General features: G+C 37.5%; 4 protein-coding genes across 6 annotated transcripts; 2 read left to right on the forward strand and 2 right to left on the reverse strand.

Moving 5' to 3' along the window:
- Nucleotides 1-1,270: 1,270 nt before the first annotated feature.
- cdr2a (cerebellar degeneration-related protein 2a) lies at nucleotides 1,271-8,217 on the reverse strand. 2 transcript variants are annotated; one of them, XM_041996466.1, is made up of 7 exons: nucleotides 7,877-8,217; nucleotides 6,483-6,595; nucleotides 5,334-5,482; nucleotides 5,030-5,206; nucleotides 3,667-3,915; nucleotides 3,272-3,554; nucleotides 1,271-3,173 (listed from the first exon to the last, which is right to left on the reverse strand). In XM_041996466.1, the coding sequence occupies exons 1-7, from the start codon at nucleotides 7,953-7,955 to the stop codon at nucleotides 2,889-2,891; spliced, it is 1,335 nt and encodes a 444-aa protein (XP_041852400.1). In that variant the 5' UTR covers nucleotides 7,956-8,217; the 3' UTR covers nucleotides 1,271-2,888. The 2 variants fall into 2 exon arrangements, with proteins under 2 accessions (XP_041852400.1, XP_041852390.1); XM_041996456.1 differs by having other exon boundaries at nucleotides 3,667-3,966.
- Nucleotides 8,218-8,402: 185 nt separating this feature from the next.
- mfsd13al (major facilitator superfamily domain containing 13a-like) lies at nucleotides 8,403-12,424 on the forward strand. The gene is made up of 7 exons (XM_041967573.1): nucleotides 8,403-8,894; nucleotides 9,109-9,423; nucleotides 9,503-9,940; nucleotides 10,237-10,391; nucleotides 10,473-10,556; nucleotides 10,986-11,129; nucleotides 11,870-12,424. The coding sequence occupies exons 1-7, from the start codon at nucleotides 8,727-8,729 to the stop codon at nucleotides 12,009-12,011; spliced, it is 1,446 nt and encodes a 481-aa protein (XP_041823507.1). The 5' UTR covers nucleotides 8,403-8,726; the 3' UTR covers nucleotides 12,012-12,424.
- A 591-nt stretch (nucleotides 12,425-13,015) lies between these two features.
- si:ch211-139g16.8 (immunoglobulin superfamily member 6) lies at nucleotides 13,016-19,798 on the reverse strand. Of its 2 annotated transcripts, XM_041967593.1 has the most exons (7): nucleotides 19,508-19,798; nucleotides 17,193-17,299; nucleotides 16,688-17,008; nucleotides 16,491-16,585; nucleotides 16,361-16,408; nucleotides 16,012-16,119; nucleotides 13,016-14,766 (listed from the first exon to the last, which is right to left on the reverse strand). In XM_041967593.1, exons 2-7 carry the CDS (start codon nucleotides 17,242-17,244, stop codon nucleotides 14,716-14,718), a joined length of 675 nt encoding a protein of 224 aa, XP_041823527.1. In that variant the 5' UTR covers nucleotides 17,245-17,299; nucleotides 19,508-19,798; the 3' UTR covers nucleotides 13,016-14,715. The 2 variants fall into 2 exon arrangements, with proteins under 2 accessions (XP_041823527.1, XP_041823518.1); XM_041967584.1 differs by lacking the exon at nucleotides 19,508-19,798 and having other exon boundaries at nucleotides 17,193-17,527.
- LOC121628540 (ER lumen protein-retaining receptor 2-like) lies at nucleotides 18,800-23,696 on the forward strand. Its single transcript, XM_041967607.1, has 5 exons — nucleotides 18,800-19,055; nucleotides 20,862-20,962; nucleotides 21,065-21,223; nucleotides 21,338-21,590; nucleotides 22,532-23,696. Exons 1-5 carry the CDS (start codon nucleotides 18,965-18,967, stop codon nucleotides 22,564-22,566), a joined length of 639 nt encoding a protein of 212 aa, XP_041823541.1. The 5' UTR covers nucleotides 18,800-18,964; the 3' UTR covers nucleotides 22,567-23,696.
- The last annotated feature ends 364 nt before the right edge of the window (nucleotides 23,697-24,060 follow it).

The raw sequence follows: 24,060 nt of genomic DNA on the forward strand, positions 1-24,060 counted from the left end.
ACCCGGTCATGTAATGAAAACGAGTTCTCATGTATTCACGCTAATTATTATGTTTTAAAGGTAGCGTGTATATTAGAATGTAGTAGGTTGGGAAAAAGTAAAGTAACCTTTTTACATTGCGTCTGTAGACCGTCAAAAATGCACAAGTTCTAGTGAAGTACCGAAAAGCACGGACAAAACAGCATAAAAAAGGGTACATCCAGCAATCAAACGCTCGGGAAAATGTTGGCGAAAGTTGGAGGATGTTGGCCAATCGTGTCCAACCTTTTCAACATTTGACCAATCAGTGCGGAGAAATGTTGAACCCTGCAGGAGCTTTTCGCCACCTCAGGTTACGCCTTTAGGTTAGCATATATTTACTAAGATGTATATGAAATAACTTAATGAATAATTTGACACTGTCATTAATTAACTGTGTCGATTATATGTTAATGTTGATTTACGAGTCCGCTCTGAACTTTAACTCAACAATCATGCTAGGTGATCTGATCTAAATTTAACCAACTCACGGTCAATTTCTAGCAATTAGAAGACGCTAGCTTTGGCATGAGCTTTTATAAATCTTTATAAATTTTTTAAGTGTGACAAATTATGTTTAGAGATTGGTTCTTGATATAAAAAAAAAAGTGATTTTATTTGTTTATTATTATTATTATCATTATTATTATTATTATTATTATTATTATTATTATTATTATTATTATTATCATTTGGCAAAAAAAAAGGGTAGATCAGAATGTAGCAGGCTGGGAAACAGTAATCTCTATGCATTGGCCTATGCAGGCCTTCAGAGGTGCACAAGTTCTAGTGAAGTATCCAAAAGTATGGTCAAAACAGCCTATTGACTTATGACCCTAGAAAATGAAAGTGCACTAATCTTATTTCTGATTTTATATCCTATTTTTCAAGTCATCTGGGGATACTTTAAACCACTGTCCTTTTAGTGCAGACCAAGTGTGCACAGACAGTAAATGTTGGGTAAACAGGCAGAGCTCTAGCTGCAGCTGTCAGAGGGAGGAATGTGTGGAAGATTTGCCCTGAGCTGGAGTGGACATGTGAAATTGAATTTGTGGTGTATAAAGTACAAATCCAATGGTTGTTGGTTTGTTTGTTAAAACTAAGTAGCCACTCTGAGGCAAAAGACTTGTCAGTTCCAGATTCAAACTATGTTATTTGCAAATATCTGAAACAATTCTGCTCTATGTTAAATTTAGATGTTATCATTTGAAGATACAAAAAGAAATCTTTCAGTATTAGTAATATTGCACTGTCAGGTTTTATTTGTGTACATGATACAAACATTTTTGTATCACTGTAATAACTGAACTCTTTACTATGTAGAAAAGGAAAATCCTCTGATTTAAGTTAGATATTAACATAATCAAGAAAATTCTTTCCCTGCTGGGTTTTAGTGGCTTCTAGTAATGACACTTTGTTTTAAATCATATCTTTTGCCATCTCAGCTTTAAACTGTCTGTGATACTTTATCCTCAGTAATCTAACGTTTGATAAATAAAGCAGTTTTCTGCATATCTGATGCTTTTGTAGGATTTGTGCTTTATAAGTGCGTGCTCAGATTTCACCAATTCTTGCCTGTCTGGGTGAGCGTGGTAAGCAATCCCCTTGTTAGGAGGTTGAGCGGATTTGGAGTTACTTTAAAGGAGGGTGGGGAAAATCTCACTTATGTAAAACTTATTACTGAAAAGAGACAAAGGCTCTTTAATTGTTGCTTGACTGGAATAAACTGGATGAAGGTCTAAGGACTCAGTGCTTGAGCGTTATGTTCTGATTTCTTTCATACTCTGTAGTGACACCATTTAAGATGCACACACTGATGTCAGGTTTGGTGTTGACACAAAGAAATCAATGTTTTCTATTATTATGAAAGAAAAACAATGCTAGTCTTTGTGAAGGACATCTATGACAATGAATCCAACAGATTCACAACATTATACCGATCCATGCCTTTCTAAACTGTAAAATATTGCTTTAATAAATCTCTTTTTAACATGGAAAGTCAGATAAATAATAGCTGAGGTCCTGAACTTTTACTATTTTACCTACAAATGATGGAGTTTGCACAAAGGGTTCACAAATGTGTGTTAACCCAATCAGCAACAAGATAAAATTCATTAAATCACCTGAGTGAAACAATATTTACAACCACATAAGAGCCATACTTCAAGTTACAATTTGTTCTGAAAATAAATCAACAAAGTAAATAAATAAATATGTTTTAGCTTCTGTAATAAATAAATAAAACAGAAATGTGATCCATTTTAAAAAGTGTGGAGCTCTTGTGTCCTGCTGCTGTGCGAGAACTTCTCAGAAAAAAACTGTTTGAGCCCGTTTCTACATACCAGTGACCGTCATCTACTGCGTAACTTACAAAAACCAACTGACATTAGTTACTTGGCTAACCATCATAAACTCTTATCATTCTACAGTATTTCATCACATTCCAACTCATTTCTTTTTCCTCTGTTCATTGTGCCGTTACTCCGTCTGCCTTTCTCTTCCAATCACCAACCAATCAAGTGGTCATAGGATATATACGTAAATATAAAACACTGAGCGGACATAATACTCTAGGATTTGTTTAAATGTGCTACTTATTCACAAAAGATCTGTTTAAATATCTCCAATTACATTGTCTTTAGCTTCTACAGATTTATGGAGTTATTATATTTAATATAATACACCTATCACGTACAAGTTTTACGACTAATTTTCATAAGGATGGAATAAAATGAAAAGTGCAAACAAAACAAACAAAACTTTAGCCAGCCAATCTAGGATGCTATGTACATGTAGCATCTGCACCATTAGGATGGATTTAAAGCAAAGCAACCTCAGTGCAGACAGAGATGAGACAATGGGAAAAACATTCAGTTTGAAGAATCCTGGGAATCGGTGTCCCTGACTGGACACCTGTTGTCCTTGAGGTCCTCTTTTGTTTTTTGGATGCAGGTGAAGATCTCCTTGAAGAGAGCCTTGTACTCGGGCTGCTGTCCATCCTCTAGAAAAGCCATCAGATCAGATAATGTGGCTGAGCTGGACAGGCGGCGGCGTGCCCGGGTGCTCACAGAAGGACCGCTGGCCGTCTGGACGGCTTTATGGCTGAGCCCGTCCGTTGCCTGCTGGCATCGCTGCAGCAGCTCATCATATTTCACCTGGAAAACACACACATATTAGGAAATATGGTAGAACAGGATCCTTAGGAAAAAAAAAACTTCACAAGTCTCTACCAGACATGCTATGAATACACCACCTGCAGAGCGCTGTACTGTGCATCCACCTCATTGAGCAGAGACATGCCCCTCTGTTTCACAGCCTCCGCCCTCCTGATACACAGCTGCTCGTGACCACTGCGAATTTCATCTGCGCTTGTTGCTCTTAAGACGCTGTCGCTGTGACACCTCTGTCGGCTGTGCCTGCTCTGCTCCTCAACCTTTTCCACCATGTCATCGGCCTCACTCTGTCCTGGACTTGGCCTTTCCTCTGAGGCAAAGAACACGGTTTCCGGCAGCAGCAGCTGCTCAGGTCTTCTAACACTGGAGAAAACGGAGGGACCGAAATGTTTATATTTTGAGGAATTACACTCATGGCTTGTAGGTAAAATAGTTTGACAATATGAATGCACCCTAATCATAAATCCTCTCTAACCTGTTGGCACAATCGGAGCGCCACAGGAGCCGGAGCTGCTCCACTTCCTCCTCCAGCTCCTTCTGTCTGGTCCGGCAGCCCGACAACATGGCCAACCGTTGCTCCAGACTTCTGTTCTCCCTGGATGTCAACTCAATCTCCCGCTCTGCAGCCTCCCTGCGGCTCCGCTCCGCTGCTACCTGCCTCTGAAGTGTGTGAACGGAGCGTTGAAGAGCTTGGTTCTCTTCTTCTGGATCTTGCCGTCGATCTCTGTCATGGAGAAAGCTCTGAGCCGACCAGAGTCCATCGCTCGCTGAAAACCTGAGCCAGAAATAATGTTAATAGTTTTTAAAACATAACTATGGTAAAAACAACAGTTTAACCATATCATCAGATATAAAATAAGTTGATGTACCTGGTTAGGACAGTTTAAAATAATTATCAGGGTATACTGATTACCAGCACAAGATTTTAGGACAACATCAAATAGGTGTGAAGCTGTAAGCCTGAGAGACAGTTGTGTGTGCGTGTGTGTTAGTACACTGCTGACAATAGGGAAGGATTAACTTCCTTGTCCTGTGGATTATTTCTAAAGTAAGGGCTCTACTGTGGCTCTGGGTGACCTGGACGTGTCAATTCAGCATTGAAGGGCTGAGACAGAAGAGTGATGATGATGAAGTGGAGATCAGAAAACAGGCTGGAGCCCTGACCTGCTTCGCTTGCATGTCAGAGAAGCTGAACATGGAAGCACTTTGCCCAGATGGGCAAACATGTAACGTTAAATTCTCTAGGCTTTATGTTCTACTTTTTAAATAAATTGAATAGTTAAATCAGAGTAAAAAAAAAAAAAAAACTCAGACAGAAGAGACTGATCTGAATCTCTCACAAAAAGTAATCTTCAATCAGCTCAAGAGAGACATTTTAATAATGTGATCAAAAGGAAAATACTGCTTTGTAGACACTTAATCTGTCTGTGCACTGAGTTTCAGAGGGGTGAAAACATGGCGGCAGCAAAGCAAAACTGGTCAGTGAAAGAGACATTTTTGTTGGAGGAGTTAATGCTTGTTGAACATCCAGATTAAATAATTTTGTCCATGCCTCCATTCCTGTTTTATAAATGAACAAAAATAAACTACTAACTTTCACAGACTGCTTGTCTGATCCTCTGCAGAGTTTTGTGCAACTTATGAAATCTCTTTAAATGGTATTCAAACACCTACGTCTCTTATTAGAATGATTTCAGTAAATACAGAAAACATCAGACTGTGTCTCTGCTGCTTCATACCGTCTACCACACAGTTTCCTCTCTGAAAACATTTTCAGCGTCACATCCTGAAGCTCCACTAGTAGCCCTGTCCAGCAGGATGTGGCTCATGAGTGTTACCTGTCCTGCTGCAAGTTGTATAGCTCTTTGAGACATGAAACACTCTGGGCTCCGAGGCTGCGTCGGTGCTCCGCCAACTCTCTTTTGTTTCGCTCGGCCTGGGCAGCCTTCAGCTCCTCCACCTGGGTCTGCAGGTCCTCCATGTGGGTTTGAAGTCCCTCGATAGTCTCTGTTAGGCTGAAGGGCAAGAGGAGAAAAAACATAAACTTTGAATTTGGGATTATCTTTTAACTTTTTTTGACCAAATGACGGTGTGAATAATTGTGTAAAACATGATCTTAAAGTCGATAAACAGTCAACTAACCCTAGGATCTTGTGTTGGGCCAGGCGGTTGTCCTTAACTAGTCTCTGGTTGCCTTGCTCCAGATCTCTGGCCGCCATGTCCAGCTGCTCATACATTTTGGCGTGCTGGTCGTTCATCTGACGCAGCAGGTCCACCTGCTTGGTGAGGTACTAATGCACAAGAGAGCAGAGTTTTTTTGTTTTTTTTTATTTATTTATTTAAGGTCAAACATAGACTAAACCAATGATTAAACTGACATAGAAAACTAGTAGTTAGATCGATGCTATGCGTTTAGTGAGCTGAATTCTTTTCTCATTTTTAGAAAGAAGAGCTTAAAATAGTATTTATATAATACTCATATCTATTTTTAAGAATTTGAGTTTGTAAAACACATTTTTTTCCTTACAGACACCTTGTTTTTTTTTTTTTAAATAAAAAAGAAACACATCCTTTCATCACGTGAGCATTAGGATGAGGGTCACACAGACGTATTGGGATTACCATATCAAGCTCAATAATTCCTCAAGCCGCAGCCCTCTCATCACTATAAACAAATTAAGACTCTTATCTTTGCTGACCTACTGAGTGATGTGTCCTCTAGCTCAAACTGATCAGCATAGTTTGTGTCTGCCAATATGTGCACATGTGAAATTCAAAGCCTAATTGTCTATGTTTAAAAGAGTCATCTGAAAACCTCAGAAATAAGCTGTATGCTTTATTATGCCAGTGTTTGGCAGCTTACTAATTATTTATCATTGTAGCTGGTTAATTAGTGACGCCATGACAAATACAAACACCTTAATTAAAATCCTGAATTGTGGTCCAAGCAAAGAGGAGGCAAATAGTCATGTCAAAGTTAACCGATAAACAGGCAGATTGACATTTTGCCAAGAGGAAGCTCCATGCCAGGGACTCATTAGGTCTGACTGGTCAGGATTAGCTTTTACTCCATCCTATTTTTGGCTATTTGTGGATGTAGACTTTTCTCAATGAATCGTCTCTAATCTTGGATTCGTTCATTTATAGACATTAGCACAAGAACAACATGCACTGGCAGACCGGCTCGTGAGTTCACTGCTTAGTCTGTGGTTTAGACACATAAACACAAACATAAGTTTGGTGCTGCTGAAGCCTCAGAGCTGCGGTCAGTTCCTTCCTAAAATTTATCACCTCGATCTCCTGCAGCTGCTCCTTGTTAGTGGAGTACATCTGCTGCAGGGCCTGCTCCAAGTCGTGGTTCCGGTTGAGGAGGGTTTTTCCCAGCTCTGCTGCCAGATGAAGATCTATACAAAGCAGAGTAAAGTGTGTAAACACAAGATACAAGACGGCCACAAATACTGGCAACCGACAGGAGTAAGTTCACATTAGTATGGCTCACATAAACGTACAGCTCATTGTATAATAGTATTAGTATTTGGCAATGATGGATCACAAAGGAATCTATGGCGTGCCTTGTGACTATTTCCTCTGTTAAATTCTCTTAAGGTCTTATCCAAGCAACAGTGTTGATCTGTACTCTTCAGAGAAGCCGGTCTTATGTGGGACTATAAAATACAGCAAATGCAAAATTACCTTAAGCAGAAAATGTGCTGACTTCTAACTTGAATATGCAAAACCTACAAATAATCTCAGGCTCTTCTAGGAAGAAATCACTAACACATAGAATGTTTCTCATCTCTTTCTAAATCCACTTCCCTCTTAAGTTTTCTTCACTTATCAAGTCATCTCTGATGGTGAATGAAACATTATCATGTATTTGTACTTTCATCAATTCAATTTACAACAGCAACTATTAGATGAAGTTAGATGAACACTCCAACTAGCCTTATTCTGTGACTGATTTGTAGTTACCTACCCACTGTGAAACGACAGAAAATTACTCAATGATTTGCAACATTTACTTAATTGGTTATAATTTAGTTCACAGTCCAAAAATTAAATGTATTCAATTTCATATTAAATTGTGAACTTAAAAATACATCAAACAATCAGATATGAGAATCTAATTTGCTGATATACCTATTTTTGATCATTTTACCAGTTACGTTTCTATCTTTGTTATTACATATTCTTATGATGCAATTCCTAAATCTTCATTTTTTTATTCAAAATATGCAAAGTCTACAGAAAAGCGTTGAAAACCAAGATTATACAGTGTAAAACATGTTTTGTTTTAGTTTAAACTGTAATCCCCAATTTTATGTCATTAAACTTCTGATTTTTTAATTGGTGTCTTCCTTGTTTTGCTGGTTTCATGATTAATGTGTCTTTCTTTAACTATATCTTGTCTTTAATGTATCCATAATACATCCAGCTCTTCCTTACAGGTTTTGAACAGCACAAACAAGACTTATGAACAGCACATATGTCACGAGAACAGACATGATACTCTTTCATTTTACCTGTATAATTATTCGGTGGGACATTCGTCATGTCACCAGGGGAATAAACTATTTAGTCTTTCTTTCATTTAAAACAAAAGGTGATACTGATGTCATTCATCGGGTGATGTGAACGCAGCCCACGGAGTTTAGGGTGCGTCCACACAGCTGTGCGGATCTTACCGTGTTCAAGATCCTGCGGGTTGTACCAGGAGTCTCCATTCTTCTCAAACTCTTCCTCTAAAATTATGTCAGTTAACATTTTGAGACCACAAGTCTATCACACAGACGTGTTTTAGTATGGCAGCTTAAAGTTGTCCGTTATCCGCCGCGGGTTACTGAGACTACATCCTCTAAGCGTGTGTGAAAGGCTTTAACAATGTTGCCTACAGCAACGTGGCAAATCCTTAATACACCCCGGGATCCGGTAGGAGGCAGAAAGACAATATAAGAATATTACTTTTGAGCAGCAATTTCATTTAAACACTTTACATGCATGAAATATTTTAGTTTATCTTTTAACATCGTACATGACCCGATAAAGTCTTCAATAATGACTTAAGAGTTGAATATTTTCAAAACAGTTTAAATTGTCGTAACTTCCTGCTTTCTTTGATTTGCGTTTATATTGACCAATTACAAAGCAGTAAGTAGGAGGAACAAATTCCTCTAACCAATCAAATGTTTGTTTATTACACGGAAACTCCACTCCGAAATAGAAGCACAGAAATCGAGTCAGACGGGATTTTAACCATAACATTGTAAAAATACATTGTCTTACTGCGACATTTAGTTAAGTTTAATTTATTAAGCCTAATGGAAACGAACTTGATATGTTATCGTGTCATTTAAATGCACAAAGTGAAGCTCGGCTAATTTGACTAACTTAGCTAAAACTAGTAAATATGTGCTACAACATAATCAACAGCGTGAAGTATATTTAGCAGGTAGCAGGACCACCTCCCCCAACAGGTAACCTTAAGCTGCCATAGTTGTGAAGAAGAAACCTGTGTCAAGTGTGCACCCCGGAAAAATGAGTATAATGCGCCACCTGATGAACTTTGGGGTCAATCATGCAGCACTGGCTTTTGCCATGACTACTCTTGGGTCAGGCATGATTAACAATATTTTCAGCTTCTATTATGTCAAACTCTTCCTGAATAAGTACAAGATATCTGAAGGAGCATTTCATCAATCACAAGTAAGTATTTTTGTCTCCAGATGTCTCACATTTGTACATAAAAAGTTGCATTTGTGGTGTATATATAGAAAAAAAAAAAAGAAATAGAGGTCTTGAAAATCTGTCTGGTTCTTCTGAAGGTGGGCTACATGTTATGTAATTTAACTTTCAGTTTATTACTAATTTATTATTTCAGCAGTACTTGCAATTTGTTGTAAAGAAATGTCTCTCATAGGTGGTGTATATGGTGTGGAATGCAGTCAATGACCCTCTCTTCGGTTACCTGCAAGATAACTCCAGGGTGCCCTGCTGCTCTCAGCGACGTCTCTCCATCCTTTATGGTGCTCCCCTCTACTCGCTGGCTTTTCTTCTAGCCTGGTTCCCATGGCGGTCTTACGCTCCTGGCGACTGGTTGAGTGGCTTACACTTGACAGTGGCGCTGTGTGCTTTTGATGGCATGCTGACTTTTGTGCTACTGGCACAATGTGCCTTGTTTGCAGAGATTTCGAGCCAACACCAGAGCCGATTAAGACTTATAAAGTACAACCAGGTAAGGCCAGCATTTTTTCTATGTACACTTAAGTCAACTTAGTCTGTCCTTCTCATATCCCCTTCCCTCAAATTCTCAGGTGGCTTCTCTTATTGGCTCCTCCAGTGTCCTCTTCTGTGGAGTGCTGTCCAAGAACATGGAAGACTTTACAGCTTTCCAGGCATTCGCAGTGCTGATTGCTTTTCTGAGCTGTGGCTGCATGATGTATACAGGCTTCCACAGTGAGAGCCGCTTTGATAATAAAGTATCTGAGTCAGATAAATCAGATATTCTGGGGTCTGTTACCCAGGCTCCCCATCAAACAGCATGTTCCTTCGCCATGTTGAAGTCGCTGACATGGCAGATCCTGACCAATAGGGACTTTCAGCTGTTTGTGCTCATGAACTTCTTCCAGGTATTCATGTTGGCTTTCTTTAATAATTTTACCATGATATTCACTGAGCACCTGATTCCTGCTGACGTACTTCCATCACTGGCCAAGAGCATCATGTATGGAGCAGGATTCATCTGTCCACAGGTAGGTTGCTAGGTTGCTATGGTTGCTTAGATTTTATTCATAAACATTATAAAATGAAGATGCAATTCTGGTAACATAGTTTGGTCATTCCAACTTATACATTTGCATTAATACTGGTTTAGAAAAAGGAAGTTATATTTGTCTGTAGAATGAACACTAGCTGTAGTTTCAATTTATTTTCATGTTTGTAGCGCCATTTTTTTTCTTTTTTTACCAGCACCAGTAAGCAAAGTATTTCAAAACAACTGGATCATACTGCCATGTACTAATCAATCAATTCTTTGTCTCCATCCCAGCTGTTAGTATTGAGCAGTCAAAGTCTGCTGCATGGTCTTGGCTATTATAAGATAATCCTCTACACCTTCTACCTTGAGGCAGGAATGGCAGTGGTCATGCTAACACTTGGTCCTCAGCACTACTATATCCTGGCATTTTTCCTCACTATTAACATGTAAGAGGTTTAGGTTGAGGTTGTTGATTGTTTTCATTATAAAGCGTTGCACCTAATTTCTGTCCTCTGTCTCTTATTCAGGATTATAATACAAGCAGCTTTCAGTCTTTTTGGCTTACCTCTGGCTGATATAATTGACACAGATCTGCAGAAACACAAGCGCAGGTAAACAAAACCAGAGAAGGATTGCATGAAAGAAAAACATTAATGAATGAGATGAAGAAACGGGGCTCTACACTAAAGAGTAGTTTTTATATTTCATGGAAATCCATCTAAGTCCTCTTTGAAAATTCCACTAATGGCAACAGATGTTGACAGTAGATATCATGATACGGCATTCTGTAATTGTGAGGAGGTGACTTATAATATTTTAGTCATTCTTCAGTTATAAATATACACCACTTAATAAACTTAATTTGGTGTAGTTTTATGTTTATACCTTTTTTGCTTTTACTATCTAATTTGTGCTTTTACCATTTTAAATGGGTAAATATGTGCTGCTGCATTTTTACTATCAGTGCAGAGTTTGTTGGTTTTACATTTATAATTGAGCAGATTAATGTTATTTGATTGGTAATGTGATTTGCTCCTTAGTTCCCCTCTTTCCTCCATGGTGTTTGGAACAAATGCTCTGTTCACTAAGCCAGCTCAGTCTCTGGCACCGATGATAGTGCTTAATATCCTGAACCAGTTTGGATATGAGCAGCTGAAGGATGCAGGACAGGATTCAAATCCAAGGTACAGATAGCTTCTTATAACTTACTGATTTAAAGGTTGAGATTGCACCAGTCAGCTGAATGCAGTGGCTGCTTTTGATTTAAACCCCTGCTGAAGACACATTTTCTGCCATTGTTTGTTATTGTTAATACTTAAAGACATATTTATTGTTGCAAATTTTACCACAATACTCCAAATTTATTTCTGTCTGTTCAGATAGCATAAACAACTACATTATCTTGAATGGATTATGTAAATTCTTTGTATATTATAATAGATTAAAAGCAAATGACAAGTTTTATAGCAATGGAAACCAGTTCCTCATTGGAAGATAATAAGAAAATAAAAAAAAAAACAGATTGGATTTTGGAAAACTTGCTGTAGTGACTTGCATACGATGGGGTAAAATGTTGGATCTCAGCTTCTTCTGCAGCAGCTGGAACAGCATACATTTAAACAGGGAGATTTCTACATTTTTCCTACAACCTAGTTTATTTTCAACTAAATAATGATGAAAAGATAATCTGCCATTACAATTTATTTTAAAGGTCATTTTTGATATGATAATTCAGAACTTTGGTAATGGTTACTTTGGAGTTGGGTATTTAACCATCTTGTGTGTGGTAATACACACATTGGAGTGACCTTAAGGAATACACAGACACAAAAAATGCAGGATTTTATTATTTACACTTTGGAGGCAAAGAGTGGCGCAGTTGTAAAAGACAGTAAATACAGTTGCTCTGTGTCTCTGTTTTTAGCGCTTTAGAAAGCCTCCACAGCGTCATGTTCTACTTGGTGTGTCTGGTGCCAGTGTGTGTTGCTGCGCTGCAGATCCTGGCTTGGAGGCCGTTTTCCATCCGCAACAGTCACACAGTTGATACAAAGTACATCGATGCCTAATTTCGGTATTTTCTCAAAACAAGGTGATTCTATGTTTTGTTTATTTTTTAATTTGTGATTTGGGGAAGTTTCTATAGCAATCACATGAACATATTTTTAAATTGACTGTTTGTAGCAGTCTATGAATATATACTGAAAATGTGTGATGAACAACTACTTTAAATCATTTTGGTATGTTAGCTGATTGGTGACATCAAAGAAATAAAATCAGGGATGTACAATACTGTGCACATGTATTGAAACGCCTCATTTCTTTATATCTTGCCAGTAAAGTTTGTTTCTAGGCCTGTAATTTCCTCTTTTGTGCTCCGTTTGTTAGTTTCCTCAGATGATGTTGGAGAACACACTGCACACTGTGTTGAGACATGCCAAATTTTTTGCCAATGGCTTATTATGAATAATCTTGTAGTTGCCAAAAAAAAACTATTTCATGCCTGTCAGACAGTGTTAGCGTTGGCAATTTTTGTAGATGCAACTAAAGAAATAAGAACAATTCATGTGCCATTATAACATCCTGTTAGCAATAAAGTGCCTAAGTTTTCTAAATTGTCTGTTATAAATGGACACGACACAAGTTCATTCCTCAAGTTAGATGCATTTTTTTATTCTCAAATGATTCATAAGTCAGTCTTACATGACTTAACCCACACAAATAGTCACACACACATTCCTCTGACAGCGGTTATAAGGACTGAATGGAAAAGGAGTGGAAAAAGCAAACAGTGTTTGAAGAACAGTTTTAAAGACCTGTCAGCCTGTAGTGCAACCCCTTAAGAACAGTTAGATTATACCAACATCTGACATTTGGTAGCAAATTTTAGAGAAATTGTGCATCTCTTGATATTTTTGCACAGTATGATATGACAGACTGTACATGTTCAACCTGGAGAGAGTAATTGTCTGCTGCTTTAGTGACTTATATCAAGTGTAGCTCTCCTTCAGATTGAAATGAGATCAGGGTTATTTTTCACAGTAACAGTGACTTGAAACTTTTTAAAGTACTGGACCTGAGAAAGTTCATTGATGGTCCTGTAACTGGTATTTTTTTTTTTTTTTGCAATCATCAGCTTGTCTTTTTTTTTAACACTTGCACCAAAAAAAGTAGCAGTACTTAAATAAACACTGGAGCTAAATTGAATTAAATTAGCTGCTTCAGATATCATGGAGCATTTAAATAGATGCTTACAGCTTTACACTCCTTTAAACCAGAGTTGGTCAAATGTTATTTGCTTAAGGCTTTGTGTTTTTAGTCAGGTGTGTTAGAGCAGAGATACATTAAAAACCTTCAGGACTGTGGCCCTCGTATGACCGAATTAAGTAGCCCTGCTCTAGACTAAAGTCAGGAATTACACATAAGCTCTGACACTGGACTTAACTTATTAGATGAAACGTATTCAAACCAAAAAGAAGAGGTGGTTTAATGACATAGTTGGCACGTAGTTTGACTGAGATTTACTTATTAATGACGGCACAGTTTTAAGTTGGAAGTAAAAAAAAAAGCAAAATGTCAAAACTGTGACACTTAATACTGTCAGTTTACTGCATATATGTGTAAAATTAAAGATTGTAGAAATAACTTGAGGCTCTTGAGTTATTTAATTTATCTGGAATTGCTCAATACTTGAGTGAAATTAGAGCACAAAGTATTCTGAGACTAAACTTGAAACCAACATTGTTATTTCATGGTTTACTGTATAGAGTGGAAAAAGAAGAAAAGGCACTAAAGGGATTAAATCCACAGTCTTTGAATTAGGACTAAACACAATTTATTAGTGAAGAAAAATAAATAATTTATTTTATATGCATCCACTACTACCCTTTGCAGATTGTAATATATGAGTCTACATGTGTAATATTGCCACTTGCACTCAATTGAAATGGAGCAAATGCAGGACGTCTCTCACTTAGATCTCAATGTTTTGTTGCCTTAAAGTTTTTCTTTTTGCTGACAGTTATTTCTTTAAAAAAAACAGCCAGTCTCAGCAAAAAAAAATAAATCTTTTCTGATTTCATATAAGCTGTGAAGATAAACTGCCTTGTGTGATGTGCCTAATTTGTATTTATAGCTCTTAAAAATGATCAGCTTGCTGTGGTCTAAATGTGAATTCTTTAGTATGTTTTTTGATTAAAATATATTTCCAAATATCCTGTCATTTGTTTCATTCATTTTATTGGGTGTTACAGAGTTGTAAAGTCCAATGTGTGGACACACTTGCCTCTCAGAGTTCATGTGCAAGTGTGTCCACACATTTGACCGGAGCTGCAATAAAGCCAGCTGGCATCATCAGTTCCTCTCAGTGCGTTGTCACGTTTCAGAACACTTTTTATTTAGTCATAAAGCTACTCAACTTATGTCCAACAGAAATATATCCCACATGTTGTATTGCAGAAATTCCTGAAATGATCATCTTAGGAATAAAAGTAGGAGAAAAAGTTGAAAAGAACGTAAGGTGTGATTAAGACAGCAGACACAGGTTATCTGTAATACTGGTCAGACTGAAGGTTTGGAGGGGAAAGGTACGCTAACTGCACCAGTGCTGTGGTTGTGTCTCATTTTTGTGCGAAAAGTTTAGCAAAACATGCAACTTCTGTCCATCCTGGGGAAATATACTCCTATCTTCTGTTGCAGAACAGCCTCCTCACTCTGGTGTTTCACGTCCGCCAGGATAAGGAAAATCCGCTCTTCAACATTCATGTAGAACTTTTAGACATTTTGGTAGATGTCTTCGGAGATGTTGCACTTGTCACTTGCTGCCTGTCATGATATCAGCGTTTATTTTTTAAATGATTAATCTATTTAAAAAGTACATTCCATGCATAACAAAAACAGAGTGCTATGCATGATAAAAACAAGTTTTTGTATCTTAAAAACACAAGTAATCACACCCAAGTTCATCACAAAACAAATCAAAGCACACACACACACCTAATGATAGTCTGTTACACACACAAACTAAACAGACATAGAGCCCCACTCCTCGACCTCACTCTAAGACAAACTGTCTCTAAGAAAAATAACAGTATAAACGGCACCAGTGAACCAGGTGAAGAAACAACAACCCAGAGGTCCATTGACATCAAGAGCCACCCCACCCATGACCAAAGAGGTCGTCACCATGGGAACCACCCAGATCAGGGCAGACCGGGTCCACACAACTACCATAGAGCTGCAGTGAAGGACCCCAACTACCCTCACAAGGGCAAATACCATGGCAACGACCACGCAGTCAGAGAATGTAGAGCTCCCAATGTGGAGGACCCATGAGAAAAGCACCGGAGTGGAAAAAAATATAAATGAAAACAAATCTATCTAAACACATTGGCAAAAAATAAACCAACATAGATAAAAAAAAATATACATAAAATTTATTCATTTAAATTTTGCAAAATAGATTAAAATAGATTATTAATTAAAGCAGAATAAAAAAAGCTACATAAACACATAGCAGTTTGGAAATAAATTAATAATTAAGGAAATAAATAAATTAATAACCAAATATAAATATAAGATAAAGATAAAAAGTAAAGAAATGAAAAATAAGAATTAGTTAAAAGCTGAGCTAAAATTGTAGGTAGGTCTTGAGCCTATTTTTTAAAAACCTGAACAGTCTGCTCAGCCCTGAGGCCCTCTGGCAGGCTGTTTTACAGGGGATGAGAAATAAATGATGGAACGAGGTCCTGCTGTAGGTTTTGGTTCGAACTTTGATGACAACCAAAAGGTCAATAACAGAGAACCTCTGGGTCCACGAGGACTCAGACTTTAAAAGCAGTTAAACAAGAAGACACAAGAAGATGAAGACAAATAGAAAAGACTAAAATAACTTTAAAATCAATCCCAAAACATACAGGGAGACAATGCAGTGATTTTAAAACTGGTGTAATGTGTTCTCGCATTTGCAAGCCAATGGTAAGAGACTACGTGTAACTGCATACGTGCAGTTGCAGTTGATGCAATCTTTGTTGAGTAAATCTGACCATAGCATGCTGCAACAGGATTTACCTCAACTTGAGAACGATTTCCTCTTGTTTCTTTGCTTCTCTTCAAATTTTCCCGGCTGTGCAGCTCTTGCAGAACATCACGAAACTGCAGCTGTTTTCTTGAGTTATTCTGTTTAAAAAAAAAACAAAAGTAAGACTTTAAAATAGAGATTTCTTTTTGTATATTTCCACAGCATAACAAGTGTTTTATTTTAAGTATTCATTCAAGAATGTTTTTTTTTTCAGCCAAAAATTTACAAAGGGCATTGTTCCTGTTCCTCTTTTTCTTCTGTGCTTTCCTCTTTTGAGAAAACTCTAAACATATCAAACACAAATTACAATTAATAAAATAAATAAAAAACTTCACTTACATTGCCCAATTTGGACATTTTTGTGCTGAATTTCTTGTTATTTCCAGACTAGGACAGAGAGAACTAAGTTAGTCTTGTTTGTATGAGCTTTTGGTAGATAAACATAAATAACAAATATAATGGGATTCACCTTCTTCAGGATGATAAGTGCCACAACTGCCAGGCTATAAGTGAGCAAGAGGGAAAATGATGCCCACAGAAGAATGTTTCTCACCTTCATTTGTTCTACACCATGAGAGGAAAAACTGTTCATCTAATGAAGCCATCCAAATACTTGTTATATACAAAATGTTTGTTTCTCCCATACCAACTTTCCCTGCTCCTTACTTTTCACCACCAGAGTCGTGCCTTTTCCAACATACTGCTGGCAGCATGATGTTGAACTTTGTGATTCTACTGCACAGTGGTAGATCCCGCTGTCATTGATATTAACTGAACGGATGTGTAAAGATCCTGCATGCATACTGTAGCTGCCAATCACGCTGAGACGATGATGGCTGTCGTGTTTGAAAACAAACCACGCAAACTCCAGCTCTTGACCTGAACAATGTGAAGTGACGGAACAAGGGAGAACAGCATTTTCTCCTATTTCGTGCTCGATCACCTGGTTTGGCTCGGATAAGCAGTTATCTTCTATGTCTTTGCTCTCTGGATAACATGAAAAAAATATACATGTAATAGGTACAATATTTATTATCTAAAGTCTTTTAGACCAACCACAGAACTGCTGTCAGTCATTGCTGGTGTATTTATACTTATAGATGTGGAGCAATGAATGCCTGAGAAAATATTTCCTATTGGAAAAATCAAATAATAAATAGAGACATCTTACCTGTCCCAGCTAGGTGGGTGAGTAGAAGAGAAATCCAAAACAGCTGCTTCATGTTGGTAGTTTGACAGCTTGTGAGAGAGCTCGTGATTCCCTGGAAGAAGAGAGCTCTGACAACATGGGAAGTGAATACACAAAACTTCCTCCATTTATACTTCCTATTACATTCTTTCTTTTTTCTTCTTTTTCACCCCTTTTTTTAGCTTAACGGTAACAACATGAGATTGCTTTTACATCTTAATTTGATTGTGCTTAAACATAACGGGATTGGTTGTATTTTGAGTTCTGACATAAATCATCTCAATAGTGAACACATATATTACTTTTATACTTTTAATGGGGAAGAGCCTAACGTTTGTCATTGTTAAAAAACAAACAAAAAAACAAACAAACAAACAAAAAAAAAACATGAGATGCCACATCAGCCAATTACATACTGTTCAAAACATCTCCGACAATGCAAGAACAAACAAAAAGTCTGCTCTGCACACTGGTCATGGTGCAATCTAAGAAAGACAGAAATGTGGTTAGAAATGTGCAACAAACACAAAACATGTAGAAATACTGTGACACTGCCACATGATAAAATAATTGTCTACTCTGGTAAATAGAAAATATGAGAAAAAGTGCAACTCTTCAAATCTACTGATGAGGCGAGTAGTTTAAGTTTAGAAAATATATAAAGAAATCACTCATACAAACAGCTCTGTGGACTGAGATGTGTTTAGGTAGGTTTGTCCCATAACTGGTGTTTCAGCTGTTCCACCTTTTTAATTGTGCATTTTAGCTAATGTTGAGTTATTTGAATAAATTATAAGTTTAGGCTGTTGCCTGTAAAGAGGAAGTACATTTGTTTCAAAGTGCATCATTTTAATACTACAGGCTGTTTAGGAATTGTAATATTTAAGGAAGACAGACGGTTTATGTATTGGGTGAGCTGACCTCAGAAACACTAAACTGATGGATGAGGGAGCATGTCATCACACTCTGAGATGAAAAATCTGTCAAACAGAGCGAGGTCTTGCAAGGTCAAAGACAGTTTATCTTCTCACACATGATGGTATGGGAACAGTTCTTGTGTGATGTCCTCCATAAACTAAATATGCTGTTTGAAACCTTATTTGTCTATAGATTGTTGGTCTAATGACTATTTCCACTTCAAATCTGCTGAACAAATGTACAATAGTATACAGTACAGCAGTAATAGAAACACTCCAGACATGTTTCAGCAGCGACTTTTTTTTATTTTTAGTACTTTAGATATGCTTTCCTAGTTATACAAACTTATCAAACGCTTTCATTTTTGCTTTAAGCTGAGCATTTTAACAGCCATAAAAATAAGCTTAATCACCTATATGCATCAAAATATAATGAAATGTTACCAAAGTACAAGCCATTTTAAGTAAAGTACAAAAAAAATAAATAGGTAGTTTTTTTTTTATTCTATATGTCCTTTATCTTTCATTTTGTGAAAATAAAAAATGCACTATTTCTATGGGTCTCACGCTTTCCCTCCATAGACCAGTTTATAGGCGGGCCCTTTGGTGCTGTCAATCACATTTTAGGCCAATCAACATTCAACTTTGTGCTTTCTCACGCCCCCTTCCACGTCGACCCGCATCCTCGCCATATTTTCAGCCCTGCAGGACTGTGTACCCTAAAGTTTCCAAGAAAAGCTTCGCGAGACTACAGAAAGTTTACACTGTTTGTTTCAGATTTAAAATTGACGTCGGTGTAATCTTTTTCTAGCTTTGTTTGCTTATTCATCTGCTGCAATGAATATCTTCAGACTTACAGGAGACCTTTCCCATCTAGCTGCTATCATCATCCTGCTTCTCAAAATATGGAAAAGCAGGTCGTGTGCAGGTAAGCCCTAGCTTCAGTTTTATCAGTTATGCTAAACAGATGTTTTGCTAATGTCACACACAATACTCTTCCTTTCCTTAGTTGCTCATATTTTTTTGTTATAACTTTGCCTCTTCTTTTAAAGCAATCTCTATGGTGGCTAGCTTTAAATGCTAATGATATCTACTCATTCATTTGAGACTATGGCTAATGGCTAATAGTCACATAGCTAACTGCCAGTAGCAATTACTTATTGTTGTCCACAGTTCCAACTACTTCCGTGTTTAATGGAAATCAAACGTAAGATATTGATGTTAAACATGTCCAAACAAAGAACATGACTGGCTTTCTGTGTGGAGGTTGCAAGCCTGTGTTAACGAACTGCAAATTGTGGACTAGATGATGCAGTCAGCAGCTTCTTGGTAGACTAATGATCAAACTATAAACGTAGCTAATATTTTCCCATCACTGACCACAGTTTCACCGGGTGCTTTTGCTGCCGACACATCACATCGATGCATCCTACTCCGTTAACTCCAGGTGTGGGGCTCGATATTTTTGGTCTGGCTTCTGACGTGGCGTTCTAGAAGAAGCTACGGAAGTAGCTAACCCGCTAAAAGTTACTTTAATTTAATCTGGCTTGACTTTTTAAGTTCTTCCTGAAGGTTTCCATGTGTTTACTGTTAGTTGCAGCCAGAAAAGACAGTCCTAATTTCTCATATATTTCCTGGAGTTTCTACAAGATGATCGTTTTGAATTACGTTTGGATTATAAGATTGTTTAAAAAAACCCTGAATAATTTGCATAAATTTAAAGGCACAGCAGACTTTTTTGTCCATGTACAGGACAACTCAATGTGCTTTATATAAAACATTAACATCATTAGAGCAAGGTGCAAAAGAAGCATTATAAAGGAAAAATAAAACAAGGATAATATCATTAATTGAGTACCCTTTTAAGTAGTACTTACTGTTGTTAGGAATGATATGACCTCACAAAATAGCTCTAATTTATGCCGGTGTTATAATACTGTGGGAGTTAGTGGGACTCTTGAAGGATCTGTGTAGTAATAATTCTGTAACAGACAACATTAAGGCGCCACTATCTATAATAACACATACATGTGTTCACAGTTGTACATGTGAGCATTCGGTCTTTGGTCGCTTTTACTTGGGAAACCTAAACTCAGAGGTATAGGGGTGTTAAGGAACCTTTTACTCTTTTTCCACCATCATGGCTACACTTGACCAAAAAATGGCTGTTTAAAACCCAAATACTTTGTTCCTAGTGGGAACCAAAATGCAGCAAGTTCTCTCCTTGGAAATCTTTCTGATATTGGTGGGAATTTCATATTCCGCATGTTGGAAAGTGAAGATCTGCTGTACCTTTCCTTGATTACAGGGCCTTGAATTTAATTTATTAAACATGCACACTAACAAGCCTGAACAAGCAATTACTTTAATTTTTGATTAAATCAGATATTCAAACAAAATCAGGGAAATTGTCCACATTGTCTTCTTTTTGATGATAAACATGTATGTTGCAGGTTCATGAAGGCAAATTATTCCCTTGCTCTTACTTGGTTTGCCTTGTTTTCTGTATAAATGAGTATAATTAATGCAGTATAAAATCCATTTTTGTCTAAAAAGATGAAAATATTTTGTGATTGGGCTCTGATTGCTGATTTCCAGATATGTTTATGCCTTGTCCAGTAGATGTCACTGTTCTATTAGGAAATTCTTCCCATGGATTGTTCAGCTCTGAAGTTACTGATGGTGTTGGCACACTTCAGTCTAAACTGTGACTCTGCTGATATTTTTGTTAAAGGTATCTCTGGAAAGAGCCAAATTCTGTTTGCTATTGTGTTCACCACACGCTACCTGGATCTGCTCACCTCCTTCATCTCGCTGTATAACACATGCATGAAGGTAAGACACCAGTCCTAGCCAATAACCCTTTATGTGTTTCTCAAGTTTCATTTTGTAGCATCACTGATGAGCCGCTGGTGTTTTTTTTTTTTTTTTACCCAGATGATCTACATCGGCTGTGCGTATGCAACAGTCTACCTGATCTACTCGAAGTTTAGAGCCACCTATGATGGCAACCACGATAGCTTCAGAGTGGAGTTCCTGGTTGTTCCTGTTGGCGGCCTTGCTGTTCTCATCAATCACGACTTCTCCATCCTAGAGGTGAGTTCAGCTTCCTGTGCTGTGGGTAAAGCGTGTATGATTTAACTGATAATTAACACTTCACTATAAGAATATTTTGGCTCCTGCACGCCTAAAGGAAACCTTTGTCTTTAGATCCTGTGGACATTCTCCATCTACTTGGAGTCAGTGGCAATCCTGCCACAGCTCTTTATGATCAGCAAGACCGGCGAGGCAGAGACAATCACCACCCACTATCTGTTCTCCCTGGGCCTGTATCGGGCCCTCTATCTCTTCAACTGGATCTGGCGTTACTACTTTGAGGGCTTTTTTGACCTGATCGCCATTGTGGCCGGTGTGGTCCAGACTGTCCTCTACTGTGACTTCTTCTACCTTTATGTCACCAAAGGTGGGTTTTCTACTGATGCTGTCCTCTCTGGCATTTAATCATTATCTAATGATGATGTAAATATCTACCAAATCAGATAAATAACCACAAGAACACAAATATCTATGTATTATTGTTAGTAATACAAACGTGAAATAAGCTAGGAGACCTGATACTCATATAAACTTCAATCTTAAATGTCCATTTGTTACGCTTTTATTAATGCTTGGGTAGAAGCTTATATTGAGTTTTTTCTTTGTTTTTAGTATCCGTTCATGCAACATTCACATGCCTGTAAACTGAACTTTAAAGCCTACCACGTCATTCTTTGATATAATCTTTCGTTCAGTCCATGCAGGCCCTCAAACCATCTCTGACTAGAGTAGCATTGTTGGAGGAGATGTGTACTCAAATGTCTTAGTTCCCTGGAAAACCACACTGTAAAGTTCACCCTTGGATGATCAGTGGTCTCAGCAATCTAAATTTCCTGAATGAACTAGCTATTTTCCAAAGTTACAGTCTTTAAGACTAATTTTCTTCCCTATGCTGCATTCCCTCCACAATAACTTGGTGGATTTGCAATCCCTGGAAGATATAAAGGAAATATTGTGCTAAAAACCTTTCAATTTTAAGTGTTACTTCATAATTCTCAAAGTTGCCTGGGGATAGTTTAAGACCTGTCACTAACTGATGCCATGCTGCTTAATCACACCACTTGACCACCACAGAAAAGCTGCAATTATTCATAGTGTGCTGTAAGAAACGAGAAATACATAATCTGAAGCCACCTGTAGGTTTCTAAAGATGAAAAAAAACATTAGATTTAGGCTCATCCACCAATGTCCTGTTTGTTTATAGTTGGCTACTTCTGTACAGTAATTTGTATTCTGTTGTTTTGCTTATTACTTGTTAAGCCAAGTGATGGTTTCTCAGTGATGACTGTCTAACATCTGATCCTGCAGTGTTGAAAGGCAAGAAGCTGAGCCTGCCAGCGTAACAGCAGACAGATGGAGATGGCGACTCCCAGCAGACTCAGGGAGGTGCAGAGATAAATTTGTGGAATCTTTGACCTAAAGCAGTGGATGTCTGAGACAGAGAGCCAACTATAGAGGGGGATAAAAACACTAGTCTTCTTGATGATTACTGATGGAACTGGTAAATGCCAACCAACACCAGAGCTGAACAAAGATCATCCCAGATCATGTTGGATTTCACCGTTCAGCATCTTGCCTTAACATTGTTTTCATCCATGTTCACAGTAGGAGATTTTTTTTTCTTTTTCTTTTTTAAACATGAGGTGCATACGCTTATTTTTTTAGTTTTTATTTTCTTTATGTTACAAATCGGGTTGACTGAGGATCACCTTGTTTGACTTGGTAAAACAAACAAACAAAAAAAAAAAAGCACAAAATGTAAAGTCTTATTAAAGAATGAGATAATTGTTAATGTATCTGTGTGCCTGATGAGGATTATGTCCACTTTCTCACAGTATTTCTTATTTTCTCCATCTGATTTTTGCTTTATTTGTCCGGGCAACTGTATGTGTACCCCAACAGAAACATTTAAAGAGGCCAACGTCACACCAACCTACTAATGTTGCTTTCTTATAAACAAAACTAAACATTTTAACAGATTAGTTTTGTTTACAAATATAAACTTTTTTTAAGAGGGTCTCAAGAAGATCCTAAATATTTCACAAATTAAATTATTTGAATGGGAGCAGTCGTATTGTTGCATCAGTATTTTCAAATGGTGCTTGTCTGAATTGCTTGTTTATTCATTTTGTTTCTGCTCACTGTATTTTAGAAAAAATATCTCAAAGAATAATCTTAAACGGTAGCTTTCTCACATTTTGGATGTAGACGTTTTTTCGGCTGTTGTTGCACCTCAGTAACAAACTCATGAACATCTGCCGGTGGTGTCTTGTCACTGTAAATCTAGTGTGAGCATCTACACATTTAATCTCATGTCATCATGTTGCTGAGTAACTGACTAGGTGTGATGGTGTTTAGCGGGTGCATTTCTGTTAAATTGAAAAGCCTCTTTCTTAAAGGACTATTTCACATTTCTTTGTTTTTTCATTTTTTTATTTGCATATCACCTCCATTAAAGATTTTATGAGAATCACCCATCGGTTGTTTTTATTTTTTTTTTACAATTATGCAAAAATGACACTGCAGAACTGCAGTGTATTAATAGTTTTTACATAAGTTAATGTGACGTCTCAAATGATCAGTTTTTCTATGAAACAAACCAGTGGTAACACACAAGAACACTAGATTCAAGTTTAATCAAGATAAATCTACAAACCACCAGCTCTTAATATGATTATTGGGACCATGTAATCACAACCTTGTAGCAGAAAAATGGCAGAAGTAGAGTTGGGATACAAAAGAACAGCCTCATGGTTTGTGGGAGTGTATGGTCACTGCCATTTGCTGACGCAACTGAGGAGAAGTTCAGGATAATTTCTTAATTCATATTTCCTGCC

This window comes from Melanotaenia boesemani, chromosome 2 (assembly GCF_017639745.1).
Source record: "Melanotaenia boesemani isolate fMelBoe1 chromosome 2, fMelBoe1.pri, whole genome shotgun sequence".
NCBI lineage: Eukaryota > Metazoa > Chordata > Actinopteri > Atheriniformes > Melanotaeniidae > Melanotaenia > Melanotaenia boesemani.